Source organism: Mus caroli, unplaced genomic scaffold, assembly GCF_978045245.1.
Source record: "Mus caroli unplaced genomic scaffold, Mus_caroli_1 scaffold_9, whole genome shotgun sequence".
NCBI lineage: Eukaryota > Metazoa > Chordata > Mammalia > Rodentia > Muridae > Mus > Mus caroli.
The window spans coordinates 75937152-75964048 of NW_028227264.1; the positions used below are offsets into that span (position 1 = coordinate 75937152).

General features: G+C 48.5%; 1 protein-coding gene across 2 annotated transcripts; it reads left to right on the forward strand.

Annotated features, from left to right (window-relative positions):
* Positions 1-10436: 10436 nt before the first annotated feature.
* Positions 10437-21767, forward strand: Sumo3 (small ubiquitin like modifier 3). Of its 2 annotated transcripts, none has more exons than XM_021174962.3 (4): positions 10437-10586; positions 14094-14222; positions 18403-18474; positions 20474-21767. In XM_021174962.3, the coding sequence occupies exons 1-4, from the start codon at positions 10566-10568 to the stop codon at positions 20582-20584; spliced, it is 333 nt and encodes a 110-aa protein (XP_021030621.1). In that variant the 5' UTR covers positions 10437-10565; the 3' UTR covers positions 20585-21767. The 2 variants fall into 2 exon arrangements, with proteins under 2 accessions (XP_021030621.1, XP_021030622.1); XM_021174963.2 differs by lacking the exon at positions 10437-10586 and adding an exon at positions 10872-11213.
* The last annotated feature ends 5130 nt before the right edge of the window (positions 21768-26897 follow it).

Genomic DNA, 26897 nt, shown 5'->3' on the forward strand with positions numbered 1-26897 from the left:
CAGGGTTTCTCTGTGTATCCCTGGCTGTCCTGGAACTCACTTTGTAAACCAGGCTGGCTGGCCTTGAACTCAGAAATCTGCCTGCCTCTGCCTCCCGAGTGCTGGGATTAAAGGCGTGCGCCACCACATTTTTTAAAGAAACCAAACCTCACTACACCAAGGAGAGGAAGGGATAGTTGATTCTGAGCCAAGTATGTGTGGTCATGGCTCAGGAACATTGATTGAGTTTGCTCTGAAGGACATGTTCCACCTTGGAAGTGGTTGTGTGAATAGCCACAGTCTCTCAGATACTATCAGTGACATCTTTAGCCTTAGCTAGAAGCAAGAAGGATGGTAAGTCAACACTTGGGAAAGTTTTCCATAATAGACACAGCGGTGCTGGGTCAGCTTCGGAGAATGCAAAGGTAAGGTCAGGATAGTTTGTGCTCCTTCCATCCACCATCAGGATCTTCAGCATAGATCTAGCTTCCTTAGGACATCAGATAGCAGGTAAGCTTCCATTCTGGATGAGGTTGGGCACTGAATTGGAGCACTGATGAGAGCAAATTATCCCCACCATCCCCCCAGTGTGGGGGGAGGCTGTCTGAGTGGGATGCCGGTGTGTCAGGACACCACTGACTTAGCACTGACGTTTTAAGAGTTACGGGCTGCAGTCATAAGAGTAGGGTATACTGTGCTGTGCTCATGGGTTTGGGTGTTGGGGTTACACTACGTTATAGTTGAAGTCTAAGTCTTTTGGTGCTTCTGCAACCCTGATGGATTGGGGCTGTGACCCTCCCTTGGTCAAGGGCCTCCCAACCAGCCATGATCTTCCCTGGGAGTGCCCTGCCCAGTTTTTCCATTGAGTACCTCATGGTCTTTATGTAGGGGGTGCAACATACGGATGGTGCCTATCTGGCATGCTCAGTTCCCACTGAGGGTTCCATGTGGACCTCAGTCTACATCTGCCCTTTAGCAATGGTATGCCTAAATTCATCTCAAGTCTAGACTGCTTTCATGGAACACACCTTTTTTTTTGTTTTGTTTTTTGGTATTTTGGTTTTTTGAGACAGGGTTCTCTGTGTAGCACTGGCTGCCTTGGAACTTGCTCTGTAGAACAGGCTGGCCTTGAACTCACGAGACCTGTCTGTGTCTGCCTCCCGGGTGCTGAGATTAAAGGCCTGTGCCACCTCTGTCCAGCTGGAAACTCCTCTTTTCGTGTGTTTTGGTTTGGTTTTTTCTGTACTCTCTGTCCTGTGTTTGGGTCCCTGCTGGCCCACCACCCTGCTGACCCAGCTCTGTGATGGGTTTGACAGTCCTGGCTCTGCAAATCATTAGCTTTTCCTCTTTGTAGGAGGCCAGTGCTTTCTGGATTTGGAACATCCAGTGTTTGCAACTTCCTGTTCATGTCAGTAAACAGCCAGTGTGGATGGTGACCACACCATGGGCACAAGTAAAGGCTGGCGAGCTGCAGCTCACGTCGACACTGTGGAAACACTATTTGCTGTGACTTCCGGAAACTCCCTTACATCGTGTCTCCAAACCAATTAAGTGGGTTGAGTTTAGCCGGGCGTGGAGGCACACGTCTTTAATCCCAGCACTCGGGAGGCAGAGGCAGGCAGATTTCTGAGTTCGAGGCCAGCCTGGTCTACAAAGTGAGTTCCAGGACAGCCAGGGCTACACAGAGAAACCCTGTCTCGAAAAACCATTTAAAAAAAAAAAACCTTCGCATTGCTGTTGTATTCCCCCGCGGTTTGGGAACTATGTCTGATTTTCTTGAGCTGATCCTATGCTGTTGTTTTTTTTCTTTGCCCAACTGTTGTCATCGAAACTGACTATCACCGCCGCCACAGAGCACATTCACAACGTGAACATTTAATGTGTTTAAATCCCCCATCATTCTGTTGGCGCCTGTGTAATACCTAGATCTTAACATCTTGAGCCAGGCAAGGGGTGTGGCTTGCCTCTTTCTAGGTCCCTCCCACACCCATTCGTCACCTGCTGCACGTGATTATCTGGGATGTTAAGCCCAGTGATTGCATTTTTCTTTTTACATTATGCACCAAATGTTAAGCATTAAGTATACGCTATACCGGCTTCATTGCTATTTTTTTAAAAGATTTATTTATTTTTATTATATATAAGTACACTGTAGCTGTCTTCAGACACTCCAGAAGAGGGTGTCAGATCTCATTACGGATGGTTGTGAGCCACCATGTGGTTGCTGGGATTTGAACTTCGGACCTTCGGAAGAGCAGTCGGGTGCTCTTACCCACTGAGCCATCTCACCAGCCCCCGCTATTTTTTTTTATGTCAGGAAATACATCACAAAAACTTGTCCTTCCAGATAAGAGGCGACTTCATACTTTTTGCAGTGTGCAGCTTGCTCAACAAAAGCACAGTTACTGCCTGATTTTCTTGGTCATGGGTTCAATTGTGCTTTTGGTTGTGTGTGTGTATGTGTGCATGCCTGCGTGCACGCATATGACATACATGGTGATCAGAAGACAACTTTTTGGGGAGTCAGCCCTCTCTTCCCCTCATGGGTTTCAGGGATCAAACCCAGGCTGTCAGGTTTGTGGGGCAAACACCTTTACTTGCCAGGCCATCTCATGGTTCTTTTGCTGAGCATCTGTGGGTAAGTGTGCTCTTCCATGACCTGGATTTCTGTAAATGACCAGGCACTTACCGGCCCTGCCCTTCACTATTGCCCACACAGCACAGGAGCTCCACCCACAGCTGTGGGCAGTGCTCTCATTGGTAGAAGCGTCTACTGGGCAGTACTCTTGGCGCTCATCACTCCTGTTGAAGACTCAGATGGAGCCCTTTGTTTCCTCTGGATGCACGGTCTTGCCTTGCTTTGTGAGCAGTGGACACCTAAGCAAATGACAACTGAAATGTCCTTCCTTGGCTTGACTCTTCTAACAAGAACTGTGGGTTTGGGGCACTTTTCCGTGGTGAACTGGCTGGTTTTGGGTGTCAATTTGACACAGGCTGGAATTATCACGGAGAAAGGAGCTTCAGTTGGGGAGATGCCTTCACGAGATCCAGCTGCAAGGCATTTTCTCAATTAGTGATCAAGGGGAAAGGCCCCTTGTGGGTGGGACCATCTCTGGGCTGGTAATCTTGTTTCTATAAGGAAGCAGGCTGAGCAAGCCAGGGGAAGCAAGCCAGTAAGGAACATCCCTCCGTGGCCTCTGCTCAGCTCCTGCTTTCTGACCAGCTTGAGTTCCAGTCCTGACTTCCTTTGGTGATGAACAGCAGCATGGAAGTGTAAGCCGAATAAACCCTTTCCTCCCCAACTTGCTTCTTGGTCATGATGTTTGTGCAGGAATAGAAACCCTGACTAAGACAAATTGGTACCAGCATAGTGGGGTATTCCTGTGACAACCTGACCATGTTTTGGGGAGGACTGTGGAAGGACTTTGGAACTTTGGGCTAGAAGATCTGTTCGGTGTTAAGAACTCTGTGGGATGTTGTGTAGGAGCTTGGAAGATAATGTTGAGAACAGTGCAGAAGATGGAGGCCTGGCTTGTGAAATTTCAGAGGGAAGATTAAAGACTCTTTTCAGGGCCATTGCTATTTTGATTGTGAATATTCTGTGGTTCTGGTTAGCTGGAGCTGAAGAATCAGGTGTGATTAACAAGATACCAGAACTACTAAAGCAAAACCTTTGCATTACTGGGACTATTGATGCTGGTTAGCTGGAGCTAAGAAATTAGTGGTGATTAAGAAGAGACCAGCAGCCGGGCGGTGGTGGCGCAAGCCTTTAATCCCAGCACTTGGGAGGCAGAGACAGGGGGATTTCTGAGTTCGAGGCCAGCCTGGTCTACAGAGTGAGTTCCAGGACAGCCAGGGATACACAGAGAAACCCTGTCTCGAAAAACCAAAAAAAAAAAAAAAAAGAAGAGACCAGCAGCCCGGCGGTGGTGGCGCACGCCTTTAATCCCAGCACTCGGGAGGCAGAGACAGGGGGATTTCTGAGTTCGAGGCCAGCCTGGTCTACAGAGTAAGTTCCAGGACAGCCAGGGATACACAGAGAAACCCTGTCTCGAAAAACCAAAAAAAAAAAAAACCAAAAAAAAAAAAAAAAAAAAGAGAGAGAGAGACCAGCATCATTGAGGTGACATCTTCTGGGAAGTGTTTTCTGAGAGCACAGAGGCTGTGTTCCAGAGATAGCCAAGGTTGTACCTTGTTCTGTGGCTGAACTTGGTAATGAGTAAGAGTTACCCAGGTGGTACTGGTTTTGAAGGCGTGAAGGGGTCACGCAGAGCAGCTGAGGCTCGGCACTGTGAGAGGCCATGGAAGGCCATTGGTGAAGGTGCAGCCTCAGTTGCAATTGATGGCCCAGGACTGAAGGGGTCATGCAAAGGAGTTGAGGCTTGGCACCATGAAGAGAGCCTATGAGAGGCTATTATTGAAGCCAAGTTACAGTGAAAGACAGCAGTGTTTCGGAGATGCCAGGACCATGAGATGGCCACCAGAAAAGCAGCAGGAGTGGACTACAGGCAGCTGGAGCATAGAAGACAACATGTGTGCTACAAAGGGCATGGCTGGAGAAGTGACCCAAGCCCTTGGAGGATCCCAGAAGATTGTGAGTTGGATCCCAGACACTGGACAGTTGGAGTTTAATTTTTGCTTTTGATTGTGACTGTATATATATCAGGATATTTTTCCCTCTTGAAGGAAGAAAATATTTTAGTGGATCTCACAGTTAAGATACTTTTTTATTGTAAAAAGACTTTGGATTTTAAAAGATATTGGATATTTAAAAAGGATTGAACTTTTAATATGTAAAGACTGGGACTTTTAAAGTTATTTAAGATCTTGGGAATAAATAAGAACTAAGGGTTGGGGCTTACTAGTGATGTGTTTGTGTGTCAAGTTGACAAGGGGTCAACTTGACACAGGCTGGAGTTATCACAGAGAAAGGAGCTTCAGTTGGGGAGATGCCTCCACGAGATCCAGCTGCAAGGCATTTTCTCAACTAGTGATCAAGGGGGAAAGGCCCCTTGTGGGTGGGACCATCTCTGGGCTGGTAGTCTTGGGTTCTATAAGAGAGCAGGCCGAGCAAGCCAGGGGAAGCAAACCAGTAAGGAACATCCCTCCATGGCCTCTGCATCAACTCCTGCTTCCTGGCCTGCTTGAGTTCCAGTCCTGACTTCCTTGGTGATGAACAGCAGTATGGAAGTATAAGCCGAATAAACCCTTTCCTCCCCAACTTGCTTCTTGGTCATGATGTTTGTGCAGGAATAGAAACCCTGAATAAGACACGTGGGATGGACGCTCTCTCTGCTATCTGCGTTTTCTCTTTGGTCGGTTTTGAGAATCCTCTTTTATTGTACTTTCAAATATTCTTGTGCATTATTACCTCTCCCCCCAGGGGCTCATTTCACAAAAGTTAGACCTGTGTGCTGGCGTATTTGTTTGGCTGTTGTATTAGGTTCTTATGTCTATTACTCTTCCAATCCTATTCCACCCTAATCCCTTCTAACCCCCCAACACTAGGTAGGAGACAAAGAAGGTCAGAGGAGAAATGGGACATAGTAGACCTCTTCAGTCAACAAAATAGGTTACTTTCTGCTGATTAGGGTGCTGTGTTCCTTGAGGGCAAGTCCAGTCTTTGTAGTCAGGATATCTCCAATTTCTAGTCTCTTTGGTCACAACCATTTGACAAACCACACAAATAGCCGCCAGGAGAAGCAGCCACTGCCAAAGGCCCTCTCAGGGTTCTCCCATTTATACCATCTCCAGAGATCGCCCCTAATTAAACTATCTGCAGCTGGCAAAAAGACACACCCCAACAACTGCATGAGGCAAATCATAATCACCTGCTGTGAAGCAGCCTCTTATCCCACAGCTGGGATTAAAAAAAAATCTTTACATGACTTTTTTTTTTTTCAATTATTTATTCACTTTACATTCTGTGTGCAGCTCACCCTCCCAGTCCCACCCTAACAAATCTCTCCCTGCATTACCCCTCCCCTTTTCCTCAGAGAAGAGGAAGCCCTCCTTTGGTACCACCCCACTCTGGTAGACATTTAGTCCCAGCAGGACTAAGTACACCCTCTCCCACTGAGGCCCAACCAGGTAGTCCAGGTAGTGGAAAGGGATCCAAAGGCAGGTAACAGAGTCAAGAGAGTTCCACTCCACTTGTTAGGGAATCCATATGAAGACCAGGCTGCACATCTACAAGTGTGTTGGGGGTCTAGGTCCAGCCCCCGCATGCTCTTTGGTTGGTGGGCCCATAACTGGGTTTTTAAAAGAAACCAAAATTCTCACTACACCTGTGTGTATGGGCCCACATCACAGGCCTCTCACTGTATGCTCCATGGTCTTCCTGCCTGTCTGAAGATTTCCTTCTGCACTATCTTCCAGTTCCCTAATCTTCTCTTCCACTGGATCTTATCAGCTTTTATGGTCTTCCAGTGGATTCAGATTCCATTTGCTTTTGGAGAGTTTCAGTTGGATTCTGAAATATGTTCTACTTCTCTGTGCAGTTTCTGTCTTCAAATCCATTTCCTGGACGTATTAAGCACAGCTACTTCCCAGTCTATCTGGTTAAGTCCACACTCTCTCCTGTGGGCTACTTTTTCCTGGATATGTTTCCTGGACTGGGTCATGCGGTTTTCTTTGTAAACATTCGTTCTGGACTCTGCGAAAAAGAACACATCAGCTAAGCGGAGTCCTTGCGCAGTATCTTCACACGAACTCTTTGCCTCAATCTTTCTGCTTCAGGTTGCTGGTGGGAAGCAGGACGGATAAGCTTTGCCCAGATTGTAACTGGACAGGATGGTCTTGGGGCTGCAAGGGCTGAACATACAGCTACCCAGCTGTAGTTACAGGCCGCCCTCGGCCTACAAGAACCGGGTACTCCTGGAAGGCAGGCTGGGGCTGAAAGAGAGACTAGATGGCCAGAGAAATAATGAGGCCAAGACAAATTTTCTCTGATTAAGCCCCCAAAGTTTACTAAGAGTCTGTGAGTCTGTGCTTATAAAGAGGGGAGGCCCATCCCCCCCCCATTCATTCTTGGTACCTGAAGCCAGCCTGGAGGATAGGATGTGTCTCCAGAATGTCTCAAGGGTCTCTCAGCAGGTAGCAGAGTCTCAGAGAAGAGCAGAGGTAGTTGACATAACAATATAGCCATCTAAATCCGAAGGCTACACTGCAGGTGGCCAAACACTGCAGGCTGCGGGAGGCTGTACCCAGCCTCTTTCCTAGTTTCAATGCTTTGGTGGCAAAATACCCTGATGAAACCAGTTTAGGGAGGGAACGGGTTTGGGTCTCAGTTCCAGGACCATCCTTGTGGGGAGGCCAAGCACCCTTCCTTTCTTGACTTTCCTTTCCTTAGAGAAAGTCTCCTTGTTGCTAGCTACCTGGAATCTTTATGAAAAAAAAATTAAAATAGCTAGCTTGAGATAAGGAGTCTCCTTCAAACTCGGGATCTTCCAGCCTCTGCCCCTCTGGTGTGTGGCACTGTGTCCAGCAGCTATGGGAGGCAACAGGACCAGGACATCCTTCACTGCAAGGGACCTTTAGAATCCATCTTTACGGGCAGTTCCTCTGAGCCAACCTTCTCTGGCTTTTTGATACTTGAAAGCATGCTCCATTTGTAGAGACATTTATTTAAGTCTGTAAGAAACAGGAACATATTTGTTTAGTCTCTGGAAATGCCTTAGGTTGTGTCTCTTTGTTCCATTTTCTTTCCTTGAGATTCCGATACATACTTGCACTGATCCGGGGATTCTGGTCAGGTGGATACACACTTGCAGCTGATTCCGCAGGGCCTCTGTTTCTTCCTGTCCCTCTCTTCCCCTGAGACCCCAGAGTCCCGTGATTTCCCTTGGGAAGTTCCTCAGCCAGGGCCCTCTCTTCATCTTCTCTGGATGCTGTTCTTGACCCTCAGCTGTCTCCTTGGAGGAGTGTGTGACCAGGTGTGTGTGGAACCTCAGCTTATTATGGGGTGTCTGGGTCTGCTGTATGAAGACAAGCCACTCTTCTTAGGTAACCAAAGTCATGCTAAGGTCCCATCCATGCCCAAGGGGCCTCCTTACAACAATTAAAAAAAAAAAGTGTGTGTATGTGTTCTTTCTGTGTGTGGGTAGGTGTGAGTGCAGTACCTATAAGAGGCCAGAAGAGGATGCCAGATTTCCTGGAGAAGGGGTGCTGAGATCCAAACTCAGGTCCTTTGGGAGTGTTCTGTTTACATAGACATACATATATCTTAAGAACAGGCTTTGAAATACACACGAGTGAGCATCTTCCTGTTACCAGTTGTTCACTTTGCACAATGGTAGGCTTTCAGTGTGTGAATGGGTCACCATATGATGTGAATGGATCGCAGTGTGGCTGTTCCTTGCTGCAGCTCACATAGGTGCCGAGTTCATCCATCCTGAGCTGCACATGTTGTTCTCCGATCACTTGGTAACAGATGTCCTCAGCCACAGACCCTCAGGTTCGATTCCTGTATCCTATAAACTGTTAATACAACACTTTATAATGCTTGGCATCTTAGAGCTGATGGTACACTGTAGTCTGAACACTGCCTACCCCGAGTCACTCACTGCTATCAGTGGATGGAAGGTGTGCTCTGATCTCCAACTGCTTCAGTCAGCTTGGTTTCTGGAGTCTCTGTCTCCCAGATACACAGTCAAAGCTGGACATCCCAGAGATATGTTCAGCTAAGGATGACCATGGTCTGTATTTGAGGAAAATCCATACCTTGGTCTGGTTTGGGATGAGTTCCAAATGCGTCCTTGTGGAAGACCTTGACAACTTCTCAAAGAAAGGTCATGTGTACAGGGGAAAGGTTAAAAAAGGTTGGTCTCACAGACACTTGGCTTAGTGGCTTTGCATTGTTACCAGGAAGTGGGGATACTTGTCTGCTGGCCCTTCCTTGGAACAGAAACATACTTCTGTCAAACTGAGAGCGCCACTTCTCTGGAGGCTGCTGTGTGGTCCTGGAACACGGCCAACACCTTCCTGAGACAACTGTGGGTGACTGTGTCAGCCCTGACTGGCCTGCTTTGCAGGTGTTAGCGGATAGACACAGAGGGCCTGTGGGCTGCATTCTAAAAACCTCACGCCAAGATACAAGGAAAGGACACTCCTGACCCCTTAGCCAGGGCTCCCGATGGATCTACCAGCTCAAGCTTCCCTTGTTTTGCTTACCTAGTTGACTCCTTGGGCATGTTATTGAACTTCTAGGTATCTTGGTGTGCTGTGTAAAATGGGTTATTAGTGTCCACACAATAGCATTCCAGAAAACAGCAAATGGTAGGTCAGGGGGTAGGCTTTCTGTGCCTGCCACTCTCACCCACCCCAGCCACCTAGTGGTTACTTTGGGACTACGTAAGGAGGGAGAAAGGCAGCTAGATAGTGAGAATGAAGGGGAAGAGCTTGTCCTTCCTGGAGCCATCTTGGGAATGGCCCTTGAGGAGGCTGGTCCACCCCATCCAGGTAATCAAATGAAAAAAGATGAAATGGGAGCATGTGCCGGCTTTCTGGGCCAACAGAAGCCATCCTCTGTGTCCTCAAAGGATACCTTTTCCAGACATGAGCCCTCCTGTGACATTCAAATTCAAGGCCATTGGCCTGTTTCAGGAGTGTGTGGTCCATAAACCATGCCTGGTAACCTCCTTACTGGTCTTCCGGACCACCTGAAAGGGTTAGCCTGAGTTTCTTAGCCCTCTCTTACCCAAATGTAGCCTGCATATAAGAAAAAGTCCCTGATGCCGGGGCCTAGCAAACACAGGAGTGGATGTTCACAGTCAGCTATTGGATGTATCACAGGGCTCCCAATGGAGAAGCTAGAGAAAGTAACCAAGGAGCTAAAGGGATCTGCAACCCTATGTTGGAACAACATGATGTACTAACCAGAACCCCGGAGTTCTTGTCTCTAGCGGCATATGTATGGAAAGATGGCCTAGTCGGCCATCAATGGAAAGAGAGGCCCATTGGACTTGCAAACTTTATATGCCCCAATGCAGGGGAATGCCAGGGCCAAAAGAATGGGAATGGGTGGGTAGGGAAGTGGGGGGCGCTATGGGGGACTTTTGGGATAGCATTGGAAATGTAATTGAGGAAAATATGTAATAAAAATATTAAAAATTAAAAAAAAAAAAAAAGAAAAAGTCCCCAAATGTGGGTGGCGAAGAGGCTGCTGGTTGGGCCAAAGCGTTCCTCTGGGTCCTGTCCTAGCATACGGCGCCCCCATTCCTCCCGTGCCTCCCTGCTCCCTGCGTGGCCGCGCACTCTTGTACCCACATCCGGGGTCTCAGGGCCTAGGACCTTGAGTCGCGCGTCCCCGGGGCTCTGCGCGCACCCGGGCGCCTGACCCGCCCCGTGACGCATTCGCAACCGTCGTGAATCGCGGCTGGCCAGCGCGCACCCGTGGCGCGGGGCACGCGCCTCGTGCACGCGCCCGGCCACGTGACTACGCGCGGCCAACCAGCGCGCCGGGATTTAGGGATAAAGCGCGGCCCCGCGACAGTTGCGGCGGGAGAGCGGCGGGGCAGAGAGCGTGACTCGCCCGCTCCAGTGCCACCGGTTCCCGCTGCGCTTGCCGCCGCCGTCGCTGCGCAACCATGTCGGAAGAGAAGCCCAAGGTAAGCCCGGTACGCAAGCCGCAGCAGATTCCGCGGGACGCAGGCTGGGCCGCGCGCAAACAGGGCCCGCGGGGCCGCGCCCGAGCCTCCGCGCCCCTCCCCCACCGGCCCGCGCCCCTCCCCCACCAGCATCGCACTCCGCCCCGGGCTGCGCGCTAGCCCCACCCCCGGCTGTGCCTCCCGCCACACCAAGGCTCCGCCTCCGGGGTAGCCCCGCCCCGGCTGTAGCCCCGCCCACGGTTCGAGAACCCGGAACTTGGGTGCTGGTTCTTGGTTCGCGGGGTCCTCATTCCCAGACGCGGCCATCCTTTCCCGTGCCGTGCTCACAGGTGCACGCGTGGTGCCGCGCATGAGGCTCAGCGGGCGCTCTTGAGAGCTGCACCGGAGTAGGAGCAAAGCTGGCCGCTCCGGGCTTCCAATGTTCGCCCGGCCGCATGCCCTCCCAATCCATTGCGGTGATCTCGGCAGTTGGTGCGTGGGAAGGCCAGGGTTGCCCATTCCAAATTGGACAGTTTTCCCACCCTCACCTGCCCTGCTGGGGGCAGTTTTATCCAACGGGAGATAAACGTTGGAGCCTGGCATTCTGTGCTCTTGGCCGGCCTGGAGATGACCACTGTCTTGGCTCAGGTGAGAGACCCCAGGAGCAGGGCAAGCATCTAGACTAATGTCATGATACCATGCTCAGCTCGCTGATCAGGTGAGAGACCCCAGGAGCAGGGCAAGCATCTGGACTAATGTCATGATACCATGCTCAGCAGCCGAGCCCAGAAATATCTTGCCTGCGGGGTCCTTACCTTTAATTTCAGCTCAGCCTTGGGTCCTGCCTGCACCATCCCGGATATTGAATGAGCACCTGTTCGCCCTGTGCCAAGAGTAGACAACTTACTTTATTATATTTTGTAGCTGGTAACTACAACAAGAGTTGTAACCTTTTGGTGCGGTTAGGCAGGAAGTGAATACCTGGTGTGTACTGGAGTGGCCATGCCTTCTGCCTCTCTGGGTTAGTGGAGACAGAGGGTTATGTTCTATTTTGGTGACGCAGCCCAGGGGCTGTTGTCCTCTAGGCAGATGCTCTACCAGTGAGTTACTTCCTCTCTCCACCCCCCCTCCCCCCACAGCCTCCCCTCCGCTTTTTTAGACAAGGTTCCTTTGTGGTCCAAGCTGTCCTGGAGTTCTCTAAGACCAGGCTGGCTTCAAACTCGAAGAGATCTTCCTGCTTCTGCCTCCTGAATGTTTCCCTGTGTAGTTCAAGCTGGCCTCCACCTATACCCAGGAGCTCCCGGGTGTCAGGTGTTGGCAGTCACTGTGCTAAGTAAGCCCTCCTTCTTCTGTATTTACTTGCTAATTAGAGAACTCCAGGCCGGAGTCCCGCCAGGTATCCTTCCGTTGGAGGGAAGCAAGCCTGAGGCCTTTTCACCCCTGTCTCTGTTTTTTTTTTTTTTTTTTTTTTTCCTTCGAGACAGGGTTTCTCTGTGTAGCCCTGGCTGTCCTGGCACTCACTTTGTAGACCAGGCTGGCCTCGAACTCAGAAATCCGCCTGCCTCTGCCTCCCGAGTGCTGGGATTAAAGGCGTGCACCACCACGCCCGGCTCTGTCTCTGTTTTTGAACATACACATCCTTTTGGGAACCGGGCGGGTTAGAAGTCAGTCTTGGGACCTGGAGTGATTCATGCTTCTCACTTGCGGACTTCACTTTTTCTCATATTGGATGCCACTCTTTGGAGAAGGGGGCAAGCTCTGTGGACAGTGCTGCCATGTCACTGGTGTCCTGGGAGTGAGTGAGAGTGTGTGTGTGTGTGTGTGTGTGTGTGTAAGCCTCACATGGGAGGGGAGGGGAGGGGAGGGGAGGGGATGGTGCCCTTCAGGTCCCTGTTGGAACCTCTCTCCTGCTGAACTATTTCTCAGACTAGAAGGAGCCATGCTCCTACCCAAGGCTGTTAGGATCCAGTGCAGGGCAGGTTGCTTTCTGCACCCCGCACCTGAGCTTCCTGACACTAGTCTACTTCTCTCTCCCGGAATAAAAAATTTGCTGAGGACATCCCAGGGAAGCAGGGTGGTTCCGTGGAACCATGGGGGAAAAAAAAAGCTGGCATGAGGACAGGGAGAAAGCTTGGTCTGTAAGTAGAGCGAGAGATGTTTCCTTAGAAATAAATGGTTCTCAAAAACTGGAGAGACGGCTCATTGGTTAAGAGCACTGACTGCTCTCCAGAGGACCAGGGTTCAATTCCCAGCACCCACATGGCAGCTCACAACTGTCTGTAACTCCAAGATCTGACACCCTCACATTGACATAGATGCGGGCAAAACACCAGTATATATAAAATATTAATTAGCTAATTAATGGTTCCCAAGGCTGGAAAGACAGCTCAGCAGTTAGGATCATGGGCCGCTCTTTCAGAGGACCTGGTTCAAGTCCCAGCACCCATGTTACTGCTGACAAACATCTGTAACTCCACTCCTAGAGGCTCTGGCACCTTCTCTGGCCTCCTTGGGCACTGCCTACATGTGATTCACAGACATACATGCAGGCAAAATACTGATACACATTAAAATAATAATAATGAAGGTTAAGAAGTTGCCATGAATTCTTTCATCCACTGTGGCTAAAATATGCATCCCATGGGCTGAACAACAAGAGGAGTTCCTTTTCGAACTGAACAACCCAAAGTGGCCCAGAACAAACTTTTTGTTCAAAATGTGTTTCCAGACAACACGAAGCGCTGACTGTGCCTTTGCCCAGCAGCTTGCATGTATCATGATTATATAAAAACTGCTGCTGCGTAATAGGATTTGTCCTCCAGTATGGCGGATAGAACCCAGGGCCTTGAGCACACACAGTGTTCTTTAGAGCTATACAGCGCCCTGGAAGAAAGCATAGTCTGAGATCAGAGGGCCTGGGGGGACAACAGCCTTTACCTTGCCGACTCCAGACAGTCCAGGGGACCACAACCCTTACCCTCCTGACTCCAGACAGTCCAGGGGACAGCAGCCCTTACCCTCCTGACTCCAGACAGTCCAGGGACAGCAGCCCTTACCCTCCTGACTCCAGGAGGACCACAGCCTTTACCGACTCCACTGGATTCCCTCAGGGTCCTCCAGTGGCCTCTGGTCCTCCACTCTTGGCTTTATGTTGGCTTTTCTTACTAGTCATAGAGAGCCAAGTGTAGTCTCAAAAATGTGTGTTTTTACTAGCCTCATAACTAATTTTAAAACAAAGATGGATTTTCTTTGGCTCTCTAGATTTAATGAGCAGATTTTTGTCTTTGAGTTGGTAGTCTGTAAGGACTGGCTTTGCACTGCGGTTTCTATCACGGTGCCTAACAAATGTAGGTTAAAAATACATTCTGTGTAAAAATAAGACAGTCACACGAGCAGCTCTGAGCTGCTGGGGGAATTTTGAGAATTAGGTTGGTTTTAACGACTCAAAACAACCTTACCCAAGGACTTGCACTTTAAACCCTGGTGATTCTGAGCTGGCTTTTGAGACCCATTTTCTGTGTCTTGCAGGAGGGTGTGAAGACAGAGAATGACCACATCAACCTGAAAGTGGCGGGGCAGGATGGCTCAGTGGTACAGTTCAAGATCAAGAGGCACACTCCACTGAGCAAGCTGATGAAGGCCTACTGTGAGAGGCAGGTGTGTGCTGGCCAGAGAAGGAGCTCTTCCGGGGCGGGGTGTGGGGTGGGGAGCTGGGGGGCGGTTGGGGGTGCTGCTTGTGTTGCAGGCTTGCCCTTGTTGCCCTGGGTCTTGCTATCTGCATGTCCTTCTAGCATTGTCTCTCCCTGGGCTCCTACACATGGATGGGTGGAGCTTTGGCTTGAGCGGTCTCCGGAGGGATTTGTTCCTGATAGGCCATCATAACGGTGCACACTCCTGTAGGGCCAGCACATGGCTCTGGTGAGAGGCCCTGTGGTGTGCTCAGATGTGGGATCAGTGCTGGTTTGAATTCCTCTTCCTCTTTCTGTCTCCATCCAATTGTGTTTGTGTGTACTGTGGCGATTTCATTTTTTTTTTTATGTTATTTAGGAAAGAGAGGAGACATGTTGACCCTGTCCCTTCATTACCGTTTCAAAATAGCAAGCTGACTGACCTTGTCCCCAACAGTGACCAGCTGGGTTATCAGTGTCACTGAACTCATGGCTCTTGTACACACTATGCTTGGGTCTGTCCATCATCTATTCATTCTTAGTGAGGACCTTTTGGCAGGTGGGTATGCTCTAGCCTGCCTGGAAGTCCTTAGTCTCACTTGCTCCTCTGTTGTCTGCCTCAGTGGCTGCCTGGCTTGCTGCCCACATTCCTAGGTGCCAGTTCCTGTCTGGGCCCTGCCGTCTGGTGTGAGGGTAGCGGCATCTCTCATTACAGTGTGCTGCTGTCCTTTGATTTTGTTGTTGAAAGGCGGTGCTGTGCTTCTCCTTGCCGCGCCCCCCCCCCCCCCTTGCTCCCTCGCCTGAGGCCTGCAGATGGTGGTGCCCTTGGCCTCTCTCCTGGGTTTTGACCTCAGGCACTTCTCACCTGTGAAAGGTGAGTTGGAGCTTTCCTATGATGCCGTGTCCCCTTATGCCCCCCCCCCCCAGTGAGTCAGCTGCTGGTGCTGTATGCCACCATCGGATGGCACGTGTGTAGGTGTGTTCGGTGCTGTGCTCAGTCTGCTTGTGTTTGCGTGGGCTTCTGGTGCTCCCGCACCTTCTGCTGAGATGCTTGCTCTTTTGGAGGGCACATACTAGGTCAACTCCTTCAGCATTCTTGGGCATCCTGCTGGCCCCACCCGACCCATTGTTTGGAGGTGAGGTTGTCTGCACAGCTGCCTTCACACAGTCTTGGGAGAGTCATTGTGGGGGCTTCTTTTGTCTTCTCTTGTGTCTTTTTCTGTGTTAATTCCCCGTTTTTGCCTTGGAGCATCATCTCCCATATCTGAGAGGCCTTGCACAGCTGGCTGTGTGTAATAGTCTAGACTGAGGTACACTACTCGGAAAGTTGCCGTAATTCGTAATTCTCTGTGAGCATCCTGTGTTTTAGAACATGAGTGACATTCTGATTCTCTGATGTGGGGTCTCAGCAGGGGCTCAGGAAGATTCTTCTCACTCTGGCAGGGTGCTCTCTGGGCCCTCCCCATCTGTAGACTCGCCTCTACCTGTCCTTGCTCCTGTGTAGCCAGACACCCTCCTGTGCTGCTAATGCTGGGAGTACCTGGTTCTCCTGCAGTCAGCCAATCTGTGTGCTTGCCTGGGACCATTTCCTCCTTTCAAAGATTTATTCTTTTATTATGTATACAGTAATCTGCCTGCCTGCATGTCTGAAGAGAGCACTGGACCTCATTATGGATGGCTGTGAGCCACCATATGGTTACTGGGAACTGAACTCAGGACCTCTGGACAAACAGTGCTCTTAACCATCTTAAGCCATCTCTCCAGCCCCATCATGCGTCTTTTTTTTTTTTTTTTTTTTTGCTTTTCGAGACAGGGTTTCTCTGTGTAGCCCTGGCTGTCCTGGAGCTCACTTTGTAGACCAGGCTGGCCTCGAACTCAGAAATCTGCCTGCCTCTGCCTCCCGAGTGCTGGGATTAAAGGCATGCACCACCACGCCCGGCCCATCATGCGTCTTAACTGCTCCATCTCCTTCCTGTTTTCTGCCTCCTGAAGTTGAAGAAACTGGAAATAATAGAATTGATGTGGTAGAGGATTTGCTGATAGATTTGCTTAGGAGACTTGGAGTCATACAAAGTGGAATTTGGCTAAAGGAGCACTGACTCCAAAACACCCCACGGATGAGTGGGTGCCAGCCAGGCCTGTTAGAAGAGAAACTGAGGGTGCCAGGATATAAGTGTTTATTCTCAAGGACTGACTATTGTCTCTGTTCTCACAACAAAGGAGACAACCCTGACTTACAAGCAGCTGCTAGACCCATACCCCTATCACATAACATGCATCTAACAAGGCAGTACAGGGGACTGAGCAGGGTCACACCCAGTGTTAAGTCTTGGCCTGATATAAAGCCCCCAGTTCTTTTATTGAGAAGTGCATAGTGTGATTAGGTGGGCAAGATTACCCCAGGTAAGAACTATTTGAAAGAGAACAGCACTGGTGTACTTAAAATAATTTAATTCTGGTGATTTAATAATTTAATACACTATATCTTTGCTGCATAAACTTCTCATCTGCCTAAGTGGCCAGGCTTGCAGTCTCCTGTCTCTGTTTAAATTGTTCAAAATGTAACATGGGCCTGGGATCTGAAAGAGATTTAAGGATGCCATTGTGTGTGGAATTCATAAGCCTATGGTGTATGTAAGTTAACAAAATCTTCTGTTTAAGGCCACCTCCGCTTTGGGCATTAGCCAGAGTCAAACTCATGCTATTGTATTAAGGAGCTTTCCCCGTATCTCTTAAGTGTGTGGAGTGACTTCTCACTGGGAAGGCATGTCATCTCTGTAACGTGCATGATGCTTTCTCCTTCCTCTGGTCGGATCTCACATATTTGACATATTTGAGTCTTTCCTTAAGTTGTCACACACACACACACACACACACACACACACCCGCCCAGTTTTGGCTTGTATTTAAGAGTGAAGCAGCAAACCCCCGTGGGAAAGAGAAGTGCTGTGTGTTTTGATGGAGGTGGCAGAGGCTGCACATCACAGGGTGCGATGTTAGAATTGGGGGCTCTGGGGGCCCAGTGCGGTTTCCTGAGGAAGATTGCCTCCAGACTGCATCCAGCATCTGGGGTACAGCTGGAAGACTGAGAGGTTTCTGAGGCACTTTGGAGATGCTAGCTTTTATTAGCCTACCCTGGGAACCCACTAGTCATATCTGTCTTGACAGAGCTCTGAATCCACATCTCTAGGAAGCCTTGCTTATTCCTGTGAGAGAGAAACTTTCTTGGCCTCCCAGGGTTGTGGGAGACTTTGAACCCTTGGAAATTTATGTGAACTTTCTTTTGTTTGTTTTATGTACATGGGTGTTTTTGCTTACATATATGTCTGTGCACTATACGCATATCTGGTTGTCACAACAAAAGAGAACATCAGATGCCCTGGAACTGGAATAACAGGTGATTGTGAGCTGCCACATGGAGACTGGGAAACTGAACCTGAGTCCTCTGCAAGACCAAGCTAGCTCTTCTGCCCCTGCATGGGAACTTTCAAAAAGTTTACCCAGGGGTTCCTGGTCTTACCATCCCTGGGTCCCTGAGCTTTTTGGCTCCAGCACACATGAGATTGCAGTGTCCTGAGGCTTGTGGCTTCAGACTCCAGCCAGCAGAGACCAACCATCTCTGCATTCCTGCCTGGAGGCCATGCCTTTCCTTCAGTGAGCAGTCACAGTTTATCATCTGTCCTGTTTCTGGGACAGCAGAGCTGCCAAGGTAGAGGGTGATTCTGCTGGGGGTTGTTGACCTGCCTCCTCTGACAGGCTGAGGCCCACTGCCCTCCTTTCAGGGTGGAAAATGCCTTTCCTTCCTGCTGTCCTCCTCACAGCCTTCCTGGTTTTGGTCCTCATGGTCACCTGACCTGCCTTCTCTCTGGGAACTTTCCAGAGGAGGAAATGGTACAAAGTACAGAAGGGAGGAACTTGGCTCAGCTTTCCTTTTGGGAGGAAGTGAGAGGCAGAACTAGGACAGGCCTGGTGTTGGAATGTTCTGGAGATTTCTGAAGGGTTAGTTTGGGGCAGCATAGGCTGTAGATTGTGGACCACCAGGGCTTTCTGCTCAGCTGGGTCATGTGTGCTTGTGCAGAATGCTCATATTGTTGGTGGCTCTGAATATATATCTCCAGGTTACACTGTGTATCTGGGAACATCTAATTCTTTTCCTTCCTTTTCCCCAGGGCTTGTCAATGAGGCAGATTCGATTCCGGTTTGATGGACAACCAATCAATGAAACAGACACTCCAGCCCAGGTATGAAGTGTCTGTCTCCAGGGTCTGTGCCATTTCTAGTATCTAAACGGTGTCCTTTTGGATCACTGTTATTTGAGAAATGGCTTGTTTCCACAATGATTTTTTTTTTTTAATTTATTTTTATGGGCATTGGTGTTCTGCCTGTGTGTATATGTGAGGGTCTCAGTCAGATCTTGGAGTTACAGACAATTGTGAGCTGTCATGTGGGTGCTGGGATTTGAACCTCTAGATGAACAGTCAGTGCTGCTGACTCGTGCAGTTATGCTGAGCCATTTCTCTAGTCCCTCCGAAATGATTTTGCTTATTAGACTTCAGAGTCTGATACTTCGAGATTGAGTTTTTCAGATCTGTGGTAGTCAGCCATATCTTTGCTGTTTAGAGATGGAGTCCGAGTGTAGGACCCATCTCCTCAGGACAATTGCCCAGGAATCCACTGTGCAGCCTGTTGTAGAATGCACAGCTCCTGTGCTCCTGAGGGCTTAGTGCCAACCATTTGTTCTTCATTGGAGTTATTTGTCTTACTTTTAAATTTTTTAATTAAAAATTAAAATTGTGTGAGGGGTGGATAGATGGCTCAGTGGTGAAACCAACTTGTTCTTGCAAGGGACCTGGGTTTAGTGATACCTACATGGCAGCTTACAACTGTCCTTAACTGTAATCCAGGAGATCTGATGCCCTCTTGTGGCCCCTAGGCATTAGTCACACATGTGATGCACAGACATATGTGCACATAAAAATTATTAATTAAAAATTTTTTCTTATGCTGGGCATTGGTGGCACATGCCTTTAATCCCACCACTTGGGAGGCCAAGGCAGGCGGATTTCTGAGTTCGAGGACAGCCTGGTCTACAGAGTGAGTTCCAGGACAGCCAAGGCTACACAGAGAAACCCTGTCTTGAAAAACCAAAATAAATAAATAAATAAATAAATAAATAAATAAATAAATAAATAAATAAATAAAAATTCTTTTGGGCTGGGTGGCTGTGGTGCACATCTTTGATTCTAGGATTCAGGACTCATAGGGAGACTGATCTCTGAGTTTGAGGCTAGCCTGGGCTACAAGAGTGAGTTCTAGGGTAGCCATAACTACACAGAGAAATCCTGTTTCAAATTTCTTTTTTCTTGTGGGATTGAAGAGATAGCTTAGGGGTAGAGAGCATTGGCTGTTCTTCCAAAGGACCTGGGTTCGATTCCCAGCACCCACATGGCACTTCAATACTGTCTATAACTCCGGGGTTGGGGGATCCACGAATCCTCCATGCATTTGGGGCATATAAGCTCACATAACTACATACACAAACACATAAAAACAAAAGATTAATGAATAGTAGAATTTTTATTTTATTTTATTTTTCTTAATTTTTTTTTGTTTTTTTGAGATATGGTTTCTCTGTGTAGTCTTGGCTGTCCTGGAACTCACTTTGTAGACCAGGCTGGCCTCGAACTTAGAAATCCGCCTGCCTCTGCCTCCCCAGTGCTGGGATTAAAGGTGTGCGCCACCATATCTTTTTTTTTTTTTTTGGTTTTTCGAGACAGGGTTTCTCTGTGTAGCCCTGGCTGTCCTGGCACTCACTTTGTAGACCAGGCTGGCCTCGAACTCAGAAATCCGCCTGCCTCTGCCTCCCGAGTGCTGGGATTAAAGGCGTGCGCCACCACGCCCGGCTGCGCCACCATATCTTTAAAGTGCTGACATTGCAATATATAAAGTAGACGTAAGTGCACAAAGTGTATTGTGTGCCTGATGAGTCTGTTTGTAATGACCCCATTTCTCTCTCAGTTCTTAGCTCTGACTATTCTTCTGTGAATCTTGTCAGAAGTCGGGTGGATAAATAGTTACTGTGCTCCACAGTAACCCTTTTTTCTCGAATGCTGCACTCCAGCCAAGGTGACTGGGCTGTGTCTAGTGTAGGGGAAGCTGTTTGGGAGTGTGGTATCAGTGTGAACTCACTTCTGACATTTCCTGTCTCCTCTTCCGGGCCCTCCTTGGCAACCTGACCAGCTGGAGATGGAGGATGAGGACACCATTGATGTATTCCAGCAGCAGACAGGAGGATCAGCCTCCCGAGGGAGCGTCCCCACACCCAACCGTTGTCCTGACCTGTGCTATTGAGCAGTGACCATGCAGCCACACCCAATCACACAAGAGTCAGCAGAAGCCAGAGTCACCGAACGATTCTCCTTTTCCGACGTGCTTGGAGTGAACTACACATAGACCACACTGCGGGGCCGAGAGCATTACATAACGTGGCCACTAGGAGGGTTTGGTTTGGGGGAAATGAAACGTGAGGTTTTGGGGTTTGTTTTTGTTTTCATTTTTGTTCCCTCCCATCCCTAACATTTTTCCCCCCCAAACTTGGATCTGGATGTAGAATCTCACCCTATGGCCTGAGTCCAATCCCTAGAACTGTGGTTTCCTCCGGTGTGACTTGTCCTGATCAGGTAGAGAGAGCTTGTGGTCATATTACCCAATGGGCATGCCTGTGGGATGTGGGGAGGGGCAGAGAGGCAGAATTCCACCTGTTTGTTGTAGGCATAGAATATTAAAAAATGTGAGATACTATAAATTTGAGCTTTGTCAAACATATGATAAGTTAAAGGGAAAGACCAGTGCTTCTTAAGACCGTGAGGGGTCTTCCTCCTGTGGCCAGGCGCTCCTGCACGTGCCTACTTCCTACTCGGTACTGGTAATGGGTACATGGGTAAGGGTGGTACAGTGAAACCCACTCTCCCCTTTTTATAACGTAGAAGAAAGTAATTGTCCTGTTTCATTTGGGAATTGAATGTGGCCTCAGATTTCTTTTAGTACTTGCTTTCAATACATAATTATGGTTTCTGTATAAGAAGGTAATTGGTTAAGTATCACGTTTTCAGCCATGTTGTGTAAGAGACCTGCTTTCAAGTGTGGTTGTAAAAGCAAGCCTGGGAAAGGTGACCCTATTCTCACGGACTATGCTGTGCAGCTTTCCAAGTGTGTATTAAAGTGACAGACACATCAGTGGGTGACTTGGGTTCCGCATTGTGGGGTCAGTTCAATGTCCATAGTTCCTGCCTGCCATCCTTCTGTGAGGGTCCATTGCTGCTTGATGGCCATCTCTGCCTTTTATAGTCACCTGACACTGACCTACCATCTCTCGCTTGCTTAAAGTCTTGAGGAAAATGTTCCTGTTCCTGTTTGCTGCGTGGGCCTGGGTGGGATGTCTGTTGGCTCTGTTGTGTTTACTCACCAGTTTGTACATTATCTGTTGTCCTTTACTACTGTAAACAGTAAATATAGTTTGGTATTCTGTCTCTTGGCCTATGTTAAACACTGTATTTGGAGACTGGTCATATGTCACAGCTCACTGTTGACAGTCTGTCCAGTGAGGCCACTTAGACGGACAGACAAGGCAGTTGCTTAGCTTGCTCTGTATCATGTGCCCCACTCTGGTCCAGCTGCCTGCCTGCTGGTCCTGACTCTGCACATACCACTTGGCTCTCCTCCCCTAGGTGTGTGAAGATAAGGTGGGCTTTAGAGGCAGGGTGTAGTGTGGGGTATCAGTCAGTTCATGACTACTTACTAATCTGCTTTGATATGAGTTGATGTTAATTTAGCTGTGAGGGGTTTCAGTATTTAGGTTAGATAAAATCCAGAGTTGTCATTGCCTGAGCCATGTTAGTCTTATCAGTCGAGCGCAAACTCCAAGCACCTAATTCATCCAGCAGGAATGTGTGCATAAAATAGAGGACAGAGCCGAGCCATTTTCTAGGTCTCAGAAGTATCAGTTCCTCTCTCAGTGCTGTCACAGAATATGTGGCAAGCAGCCTAGAGCAGCAGGAGTTTATGCTGGCTTATGGTTTGAGGGTGTTCCATCAGGACATGGGAGACAAAGGGAACTGGAGCATGAGGCTGCTTGATGAGGGGTTTGGGAATCAGGAAGCAGTTAATCCTGTCAGGAAAAGGCCCTTAGGGGAACCTCAAAGGTAAACTTTATTAACACTCCAGGCATTTAATGAATTAAGTTTCTTATCAGCCTGACATCCAAGTACATCATTGTAGAATCAGCTTGGCTCTTAAGATCGTGTGTTGCATAGTACAAAACACATTTAGTCTGTCTCTGAGTGCTCACCCTAAAGTTCAAAGTCTGCTCTGAGACTCAAGATAGGTTTTGAATGGTGAGCCCCTGTAAAATAAACAAATTACTTCTGACATACAACAGCACAGAGTAAACGTGCCTATCTCAAAAGGGAGGGATTGGGGCATAGCAAAGAAAGATTAGGCTGAAGCAAGATTTAATGAAAGCCAGCAAGGCACAGACCAAAGCCTGCTGCTATGTCAGAGGTTCTTGGGATCATTTGGGCTCTGGTAGCCATGGGTAGTCCCATCCCACAGTTCTGCCTCCTGAGGTGCTGTGGTCTCTGTTGGGTCAGTACTTGGTGTCTGCAACGTTCCTCAGTGAACATCCCACCCTGCTGGCATCTCTAACGTCTGGGGATTTCTTAACAGATAACCTCTCCCTTCTCAACTCCACAGTGTGGCTTCTCAGGGCCTCAGTACAGGAATCTTGATACCCCCCCATTCATTGCCTTGTTTCATTGGCCTTCTTTCTCCCCTCTTCCATCTCACAAATGCAGCTGGGCATGGTGGTGCATGCCTTTAATCCCAGCATTTGGGAGGCAGAAGCAGATTTCTGAGTTCGGGGCCAGCCTGGTCTACAGAGTGAGTTCCCAGACAGCCAGGGCTACACAGAGAAACCCTGTCTCGAAAAACCAAAACAAAACAACAACAACAAAAAAAAACCCAAAAAACAAACAAAAACCAAAAAAAAAAAAAATTTTTTTTTTCACAAATGTGGACGCCACCACCAAGTTTGGCTGTCAGTTCCAGAGGAAGCCTGTCAGCTTGTCACCCTTAGACCACAGTTGCAGCCACCTCTGTGTGCTCTTGAGGCTGGGAAGACCTCCCTGTGTGCTGTTTTTTTTTGTTTTTTTAAAGCAGGGAACCCTGAAGGATTTCTTTCATTTCTATACCCTGGGGTTCTCATTTCGTTAGGCACTGTACCTAGTGTCCCAGTGCAGTGTCTCAGTCAGCTCTTGCTGGCACTAAATTCCTTTAACCACTACAGTTTGTTCCCAATCTGCCCTGCCCTCAACTCTGTCTGATCTCTATTCACCAAAGGACACTTCCCACATTTCTCTGGGCAACTTTCTACCTGTTTTCACTGTAATCTGGATAAATGCAGTGAACAAGAACCATGCCACAGCCTGGATGTTAGGTAGGCTGCCTTGAAATTCCCTCTGCCAAACAGCTTCCTTAGCCCATTATTTTTGAAATATGGTCTCACTCCAGTTTTTAGGATGCAGGGAAAATAGAATTGTTATAAGGAATCCACCAGAGAAGACCACTCAGATACAGTCTATAGCCAATTGGCTGTCTTTATTCCAGCCAGCTGGGACCACACTTAGGTATTTGGGACTCAAGACTAAAGAGCAGTGGTTCGCAGGGATCAAATCAGTAGCAAAATTACAGTTATGAAGTAGCAGCAGAGATACACGGTTGGGAGTTACCATAACCTGAGGAACTGTGTTAAATGTTCAAGCAGTAGGAAGATGAGAAGCACTGCTTTAGAGTATAGAGTAAGGTGTTTTACAGACAAAAGAACAAAAAACAAAACAAAACAACCTGACATTCTGATAACTCAGCAGTTTGCAAGGAGTTTTGTGCAAGCAAGCAGTTTAAAAGCAGTTAGCTGGAGGAGGTTCTGGACAAGCTTTAACAGAAGCTAAGCTGGGCATCTTGACCTCAGGTTCCTAGAATAGAGTTGAATAATTGTTTATAGGGCTTCCCAATCACGGAGATCAGGTTCTAGTTAAGCCTAACATGACCTCAGCAAGGATCCAAGATGGAGGAAACTGCACTGCGTTGCCCTGCCACAGGATGTGACATGAAATGGTTGCCACCGAGTTTCCTGATATGTTCCTTGTTCACCTCTGGGATAAAGCACCCCGAGCAGTCTTAGGATTTCTTGGCGTTCTGGTCTTCCGGATCCCCACCAGAGTGGTCCTCTTAGCCCTGTTCACAGCGATCTGAGAGTACTCTAGCTCCCAGCTCTGAACCTGTTTTCCACTTTTCTCCTTAAAACTAGCTCTGGGGCTGGGACTGGAGAGATGGCTCAACGGTTAAGAGCTCTTCCAGAGGTCCTGAGTTCAAATCCCAGCAACCACAGGGTGGCTCACAACCATCTGTAATGGGATCTGATGTCCTCTCCTGGTATGTCAGAAAACAGCTACGAGCCGGGCGTGGTGGCGCACGCCTTTAATCCCAGCACTCGGGAGGCAGAGGCAGGCGGATTTCTGAGTTCGAGGCCAGCCTGGTCTACAAAGTGAGTGCCAGGACAGCCAGGGCTACACAGAGAAACCCTGTCTCAAAAAAAAACCAAAAAAAAAAAAAAAAAAAAAAAAAAAAAAAAGAAAACAGCTACAATGTACGTATAATAAATCTTTGGCCAGCGTGTGCGGAGTTGACCAGTGGGGTTGACTGGAGCAAGCAGAGGTCCTAAAAATTCAATTCCCAACAATCATGTGAAGGCTCACAACCATCTGTACAGCTACAATGTACTTACATAAAATAAATAAATAGATCCTTTTTTCAGCCACAGTGTACTCATAAAATAAATCTTTTTTTTTTTTTTTTTTTTGGTTTTTCGAGACAGGGTTTCTCTGTATAGCCCTGGCTGTCCTGGAACTCACTTTGTAGACCAGACTGGCCTCGAACTCAGAAATCCGCCTGCCTCTGCCTCCCGAGTGCTGGGATTAAAGGCGTGCGCCACCACTCCTGGCCTAAAATAAATCTTTAAAACAAAACAAAACTAGCTCTGAAGTGCTCTACCTCATGGTCAGGTTCATCACAGCGATGGCCTCAGTTCATGAGACTACTTTAGTATTTTGTTTTCTTGCTGATGGGATCAATACCTGACAAACAGAAGTTAATTTTGCCTTGGGGTTGGAGGGGATACCGTCTATCATGGCAGCAGGTGGCTCCAAGGCGGCAGCAGTGTGTAACAGCTTACTCACAGGGTAGCTGACTGGGAAGCAGAGAGAACTAGAAACTAAACTAATCCTAATCTCAAAATTCACCCCCATCCCCAAGTGACCCACTTGCTCCAGCTAGGCCACATCTAGTAAAGGTTCCACCCTGACCAGCATTCAAAACGTGGGCACGTCTCACATTCAAACTGTCCCAGGGAATCGGGGCTGACACATCATTTGGATGTGTTAGACTAATGTATGCTTCTACAGGCAACAGCAGGAGGAGACCAAAGGAAACGAGGTCTCCTTTTGTCTTGTGGGTGGGGCATGCTTGAGAGGGTTATGCGTGTGGGATTTTTTTTTTTAACCTTACATGTAATTGGAGTAGCATTCTAATATTTTTTTCTTTTTCGAGACAGGGTTTCTCTGTGTAGCCCTGTCTGTTCTGGAACTCACTTTGTAGACCAGGCTGGTCTCGAACTCAGAAATCGGCCTGCCTCTGCCTCCCAAGTGCTGGGATTAAAGGTGTGCGCCACCACTGCCCGGCTCTACTATATTTTTTAAAAGATTTATTTATTGTATGTAGCTGTCTTCAGACACCAGAAGAGGGAATTAGGTCTCAAGTGATAGATGGTTGTGAGCCACCATGTGGTTGCTGGGATTTGAACTCAGGACCTCCAGAAGAGCAGTCAGTGCTCTTAACCGCTGAGCCATCTCTTCAGCCCCCTTAATATTCTTTTTTAAAATGACAAATGCGGTGAATCTAATGCCTCAAATCTTTGAGTTCAGCTTCTTATACTCAGGGTCCCAGCAGGGACTTTCTCTTTGTCCCTACACCTAGTCCTGAAAGCCCCTTTGTTGGAGAGCTGTATCCCTCATGTCCACTCAGGGAAGGCAGTGGTGCACCTAAGATACCAAGCATCGATCTGGCAGCTCCGTATGATGAGGAAGTACAGCTTACTTGGCAGAGTCTGAAGTTTTTGGTCAGAGAGGGTGGGATATGGCCCGGGAACTTTATCCTTCCTTTGTGAAACCAAGGTACTCTTTCTCTTGCTAGAAGTGTCATCTTCTCAAATCACCTGGGTCTCAAAAGCCGGGTGTAGTGGCACGGGTCTTTAATCCCAGCACTTGGGAGACAGAGGTTGACTGGCGGCATCTCTCTGAGCTCGAGGCCGGCCTGGGCTAAATAATGAGTTCTAGGACACTCATGAGTACACAGTGGGGGTGGGGGTGGAGTTTCACGATCTGGACAGCCACTCCTGAGGGGCGAGCCCAAGCGCAAGGACATGAGTCTCATTCGAGAACAATCCAACCATTAGCTCTCGCAGGAATTTTCAAGACCAAAGGGCCTCACGGCGGCGTAGGAAGCCTTCAATGCTGAGGGTGAGGCCGCCCGAGAAGATTTTGGAAGCCGAGCT

Excerpts from the sequence above, each read along its gene's own strand:
- Sumo3 (XM_021174962.3), top strand. The coding sequence starts at position 10,566 with ATGTCGGAAGAGAAGCCCAAG. Across the intron at positions 10,587-14,093 it reads TGTCGGAAGAGAAGCCCAAG|GAGGGTGTGAAGACAGAGAA; the intron begins GTAAGCCCGGTA and ends TGTGTCTTGCAG. Across the intron at positions 18,475-20,473 it reads AAACAGACACTCCAGCCCAG|CTGGAGATGGAGGATGAGGA; the intron begins GTATGAAGTGTC and ends CAACCTGACCAG.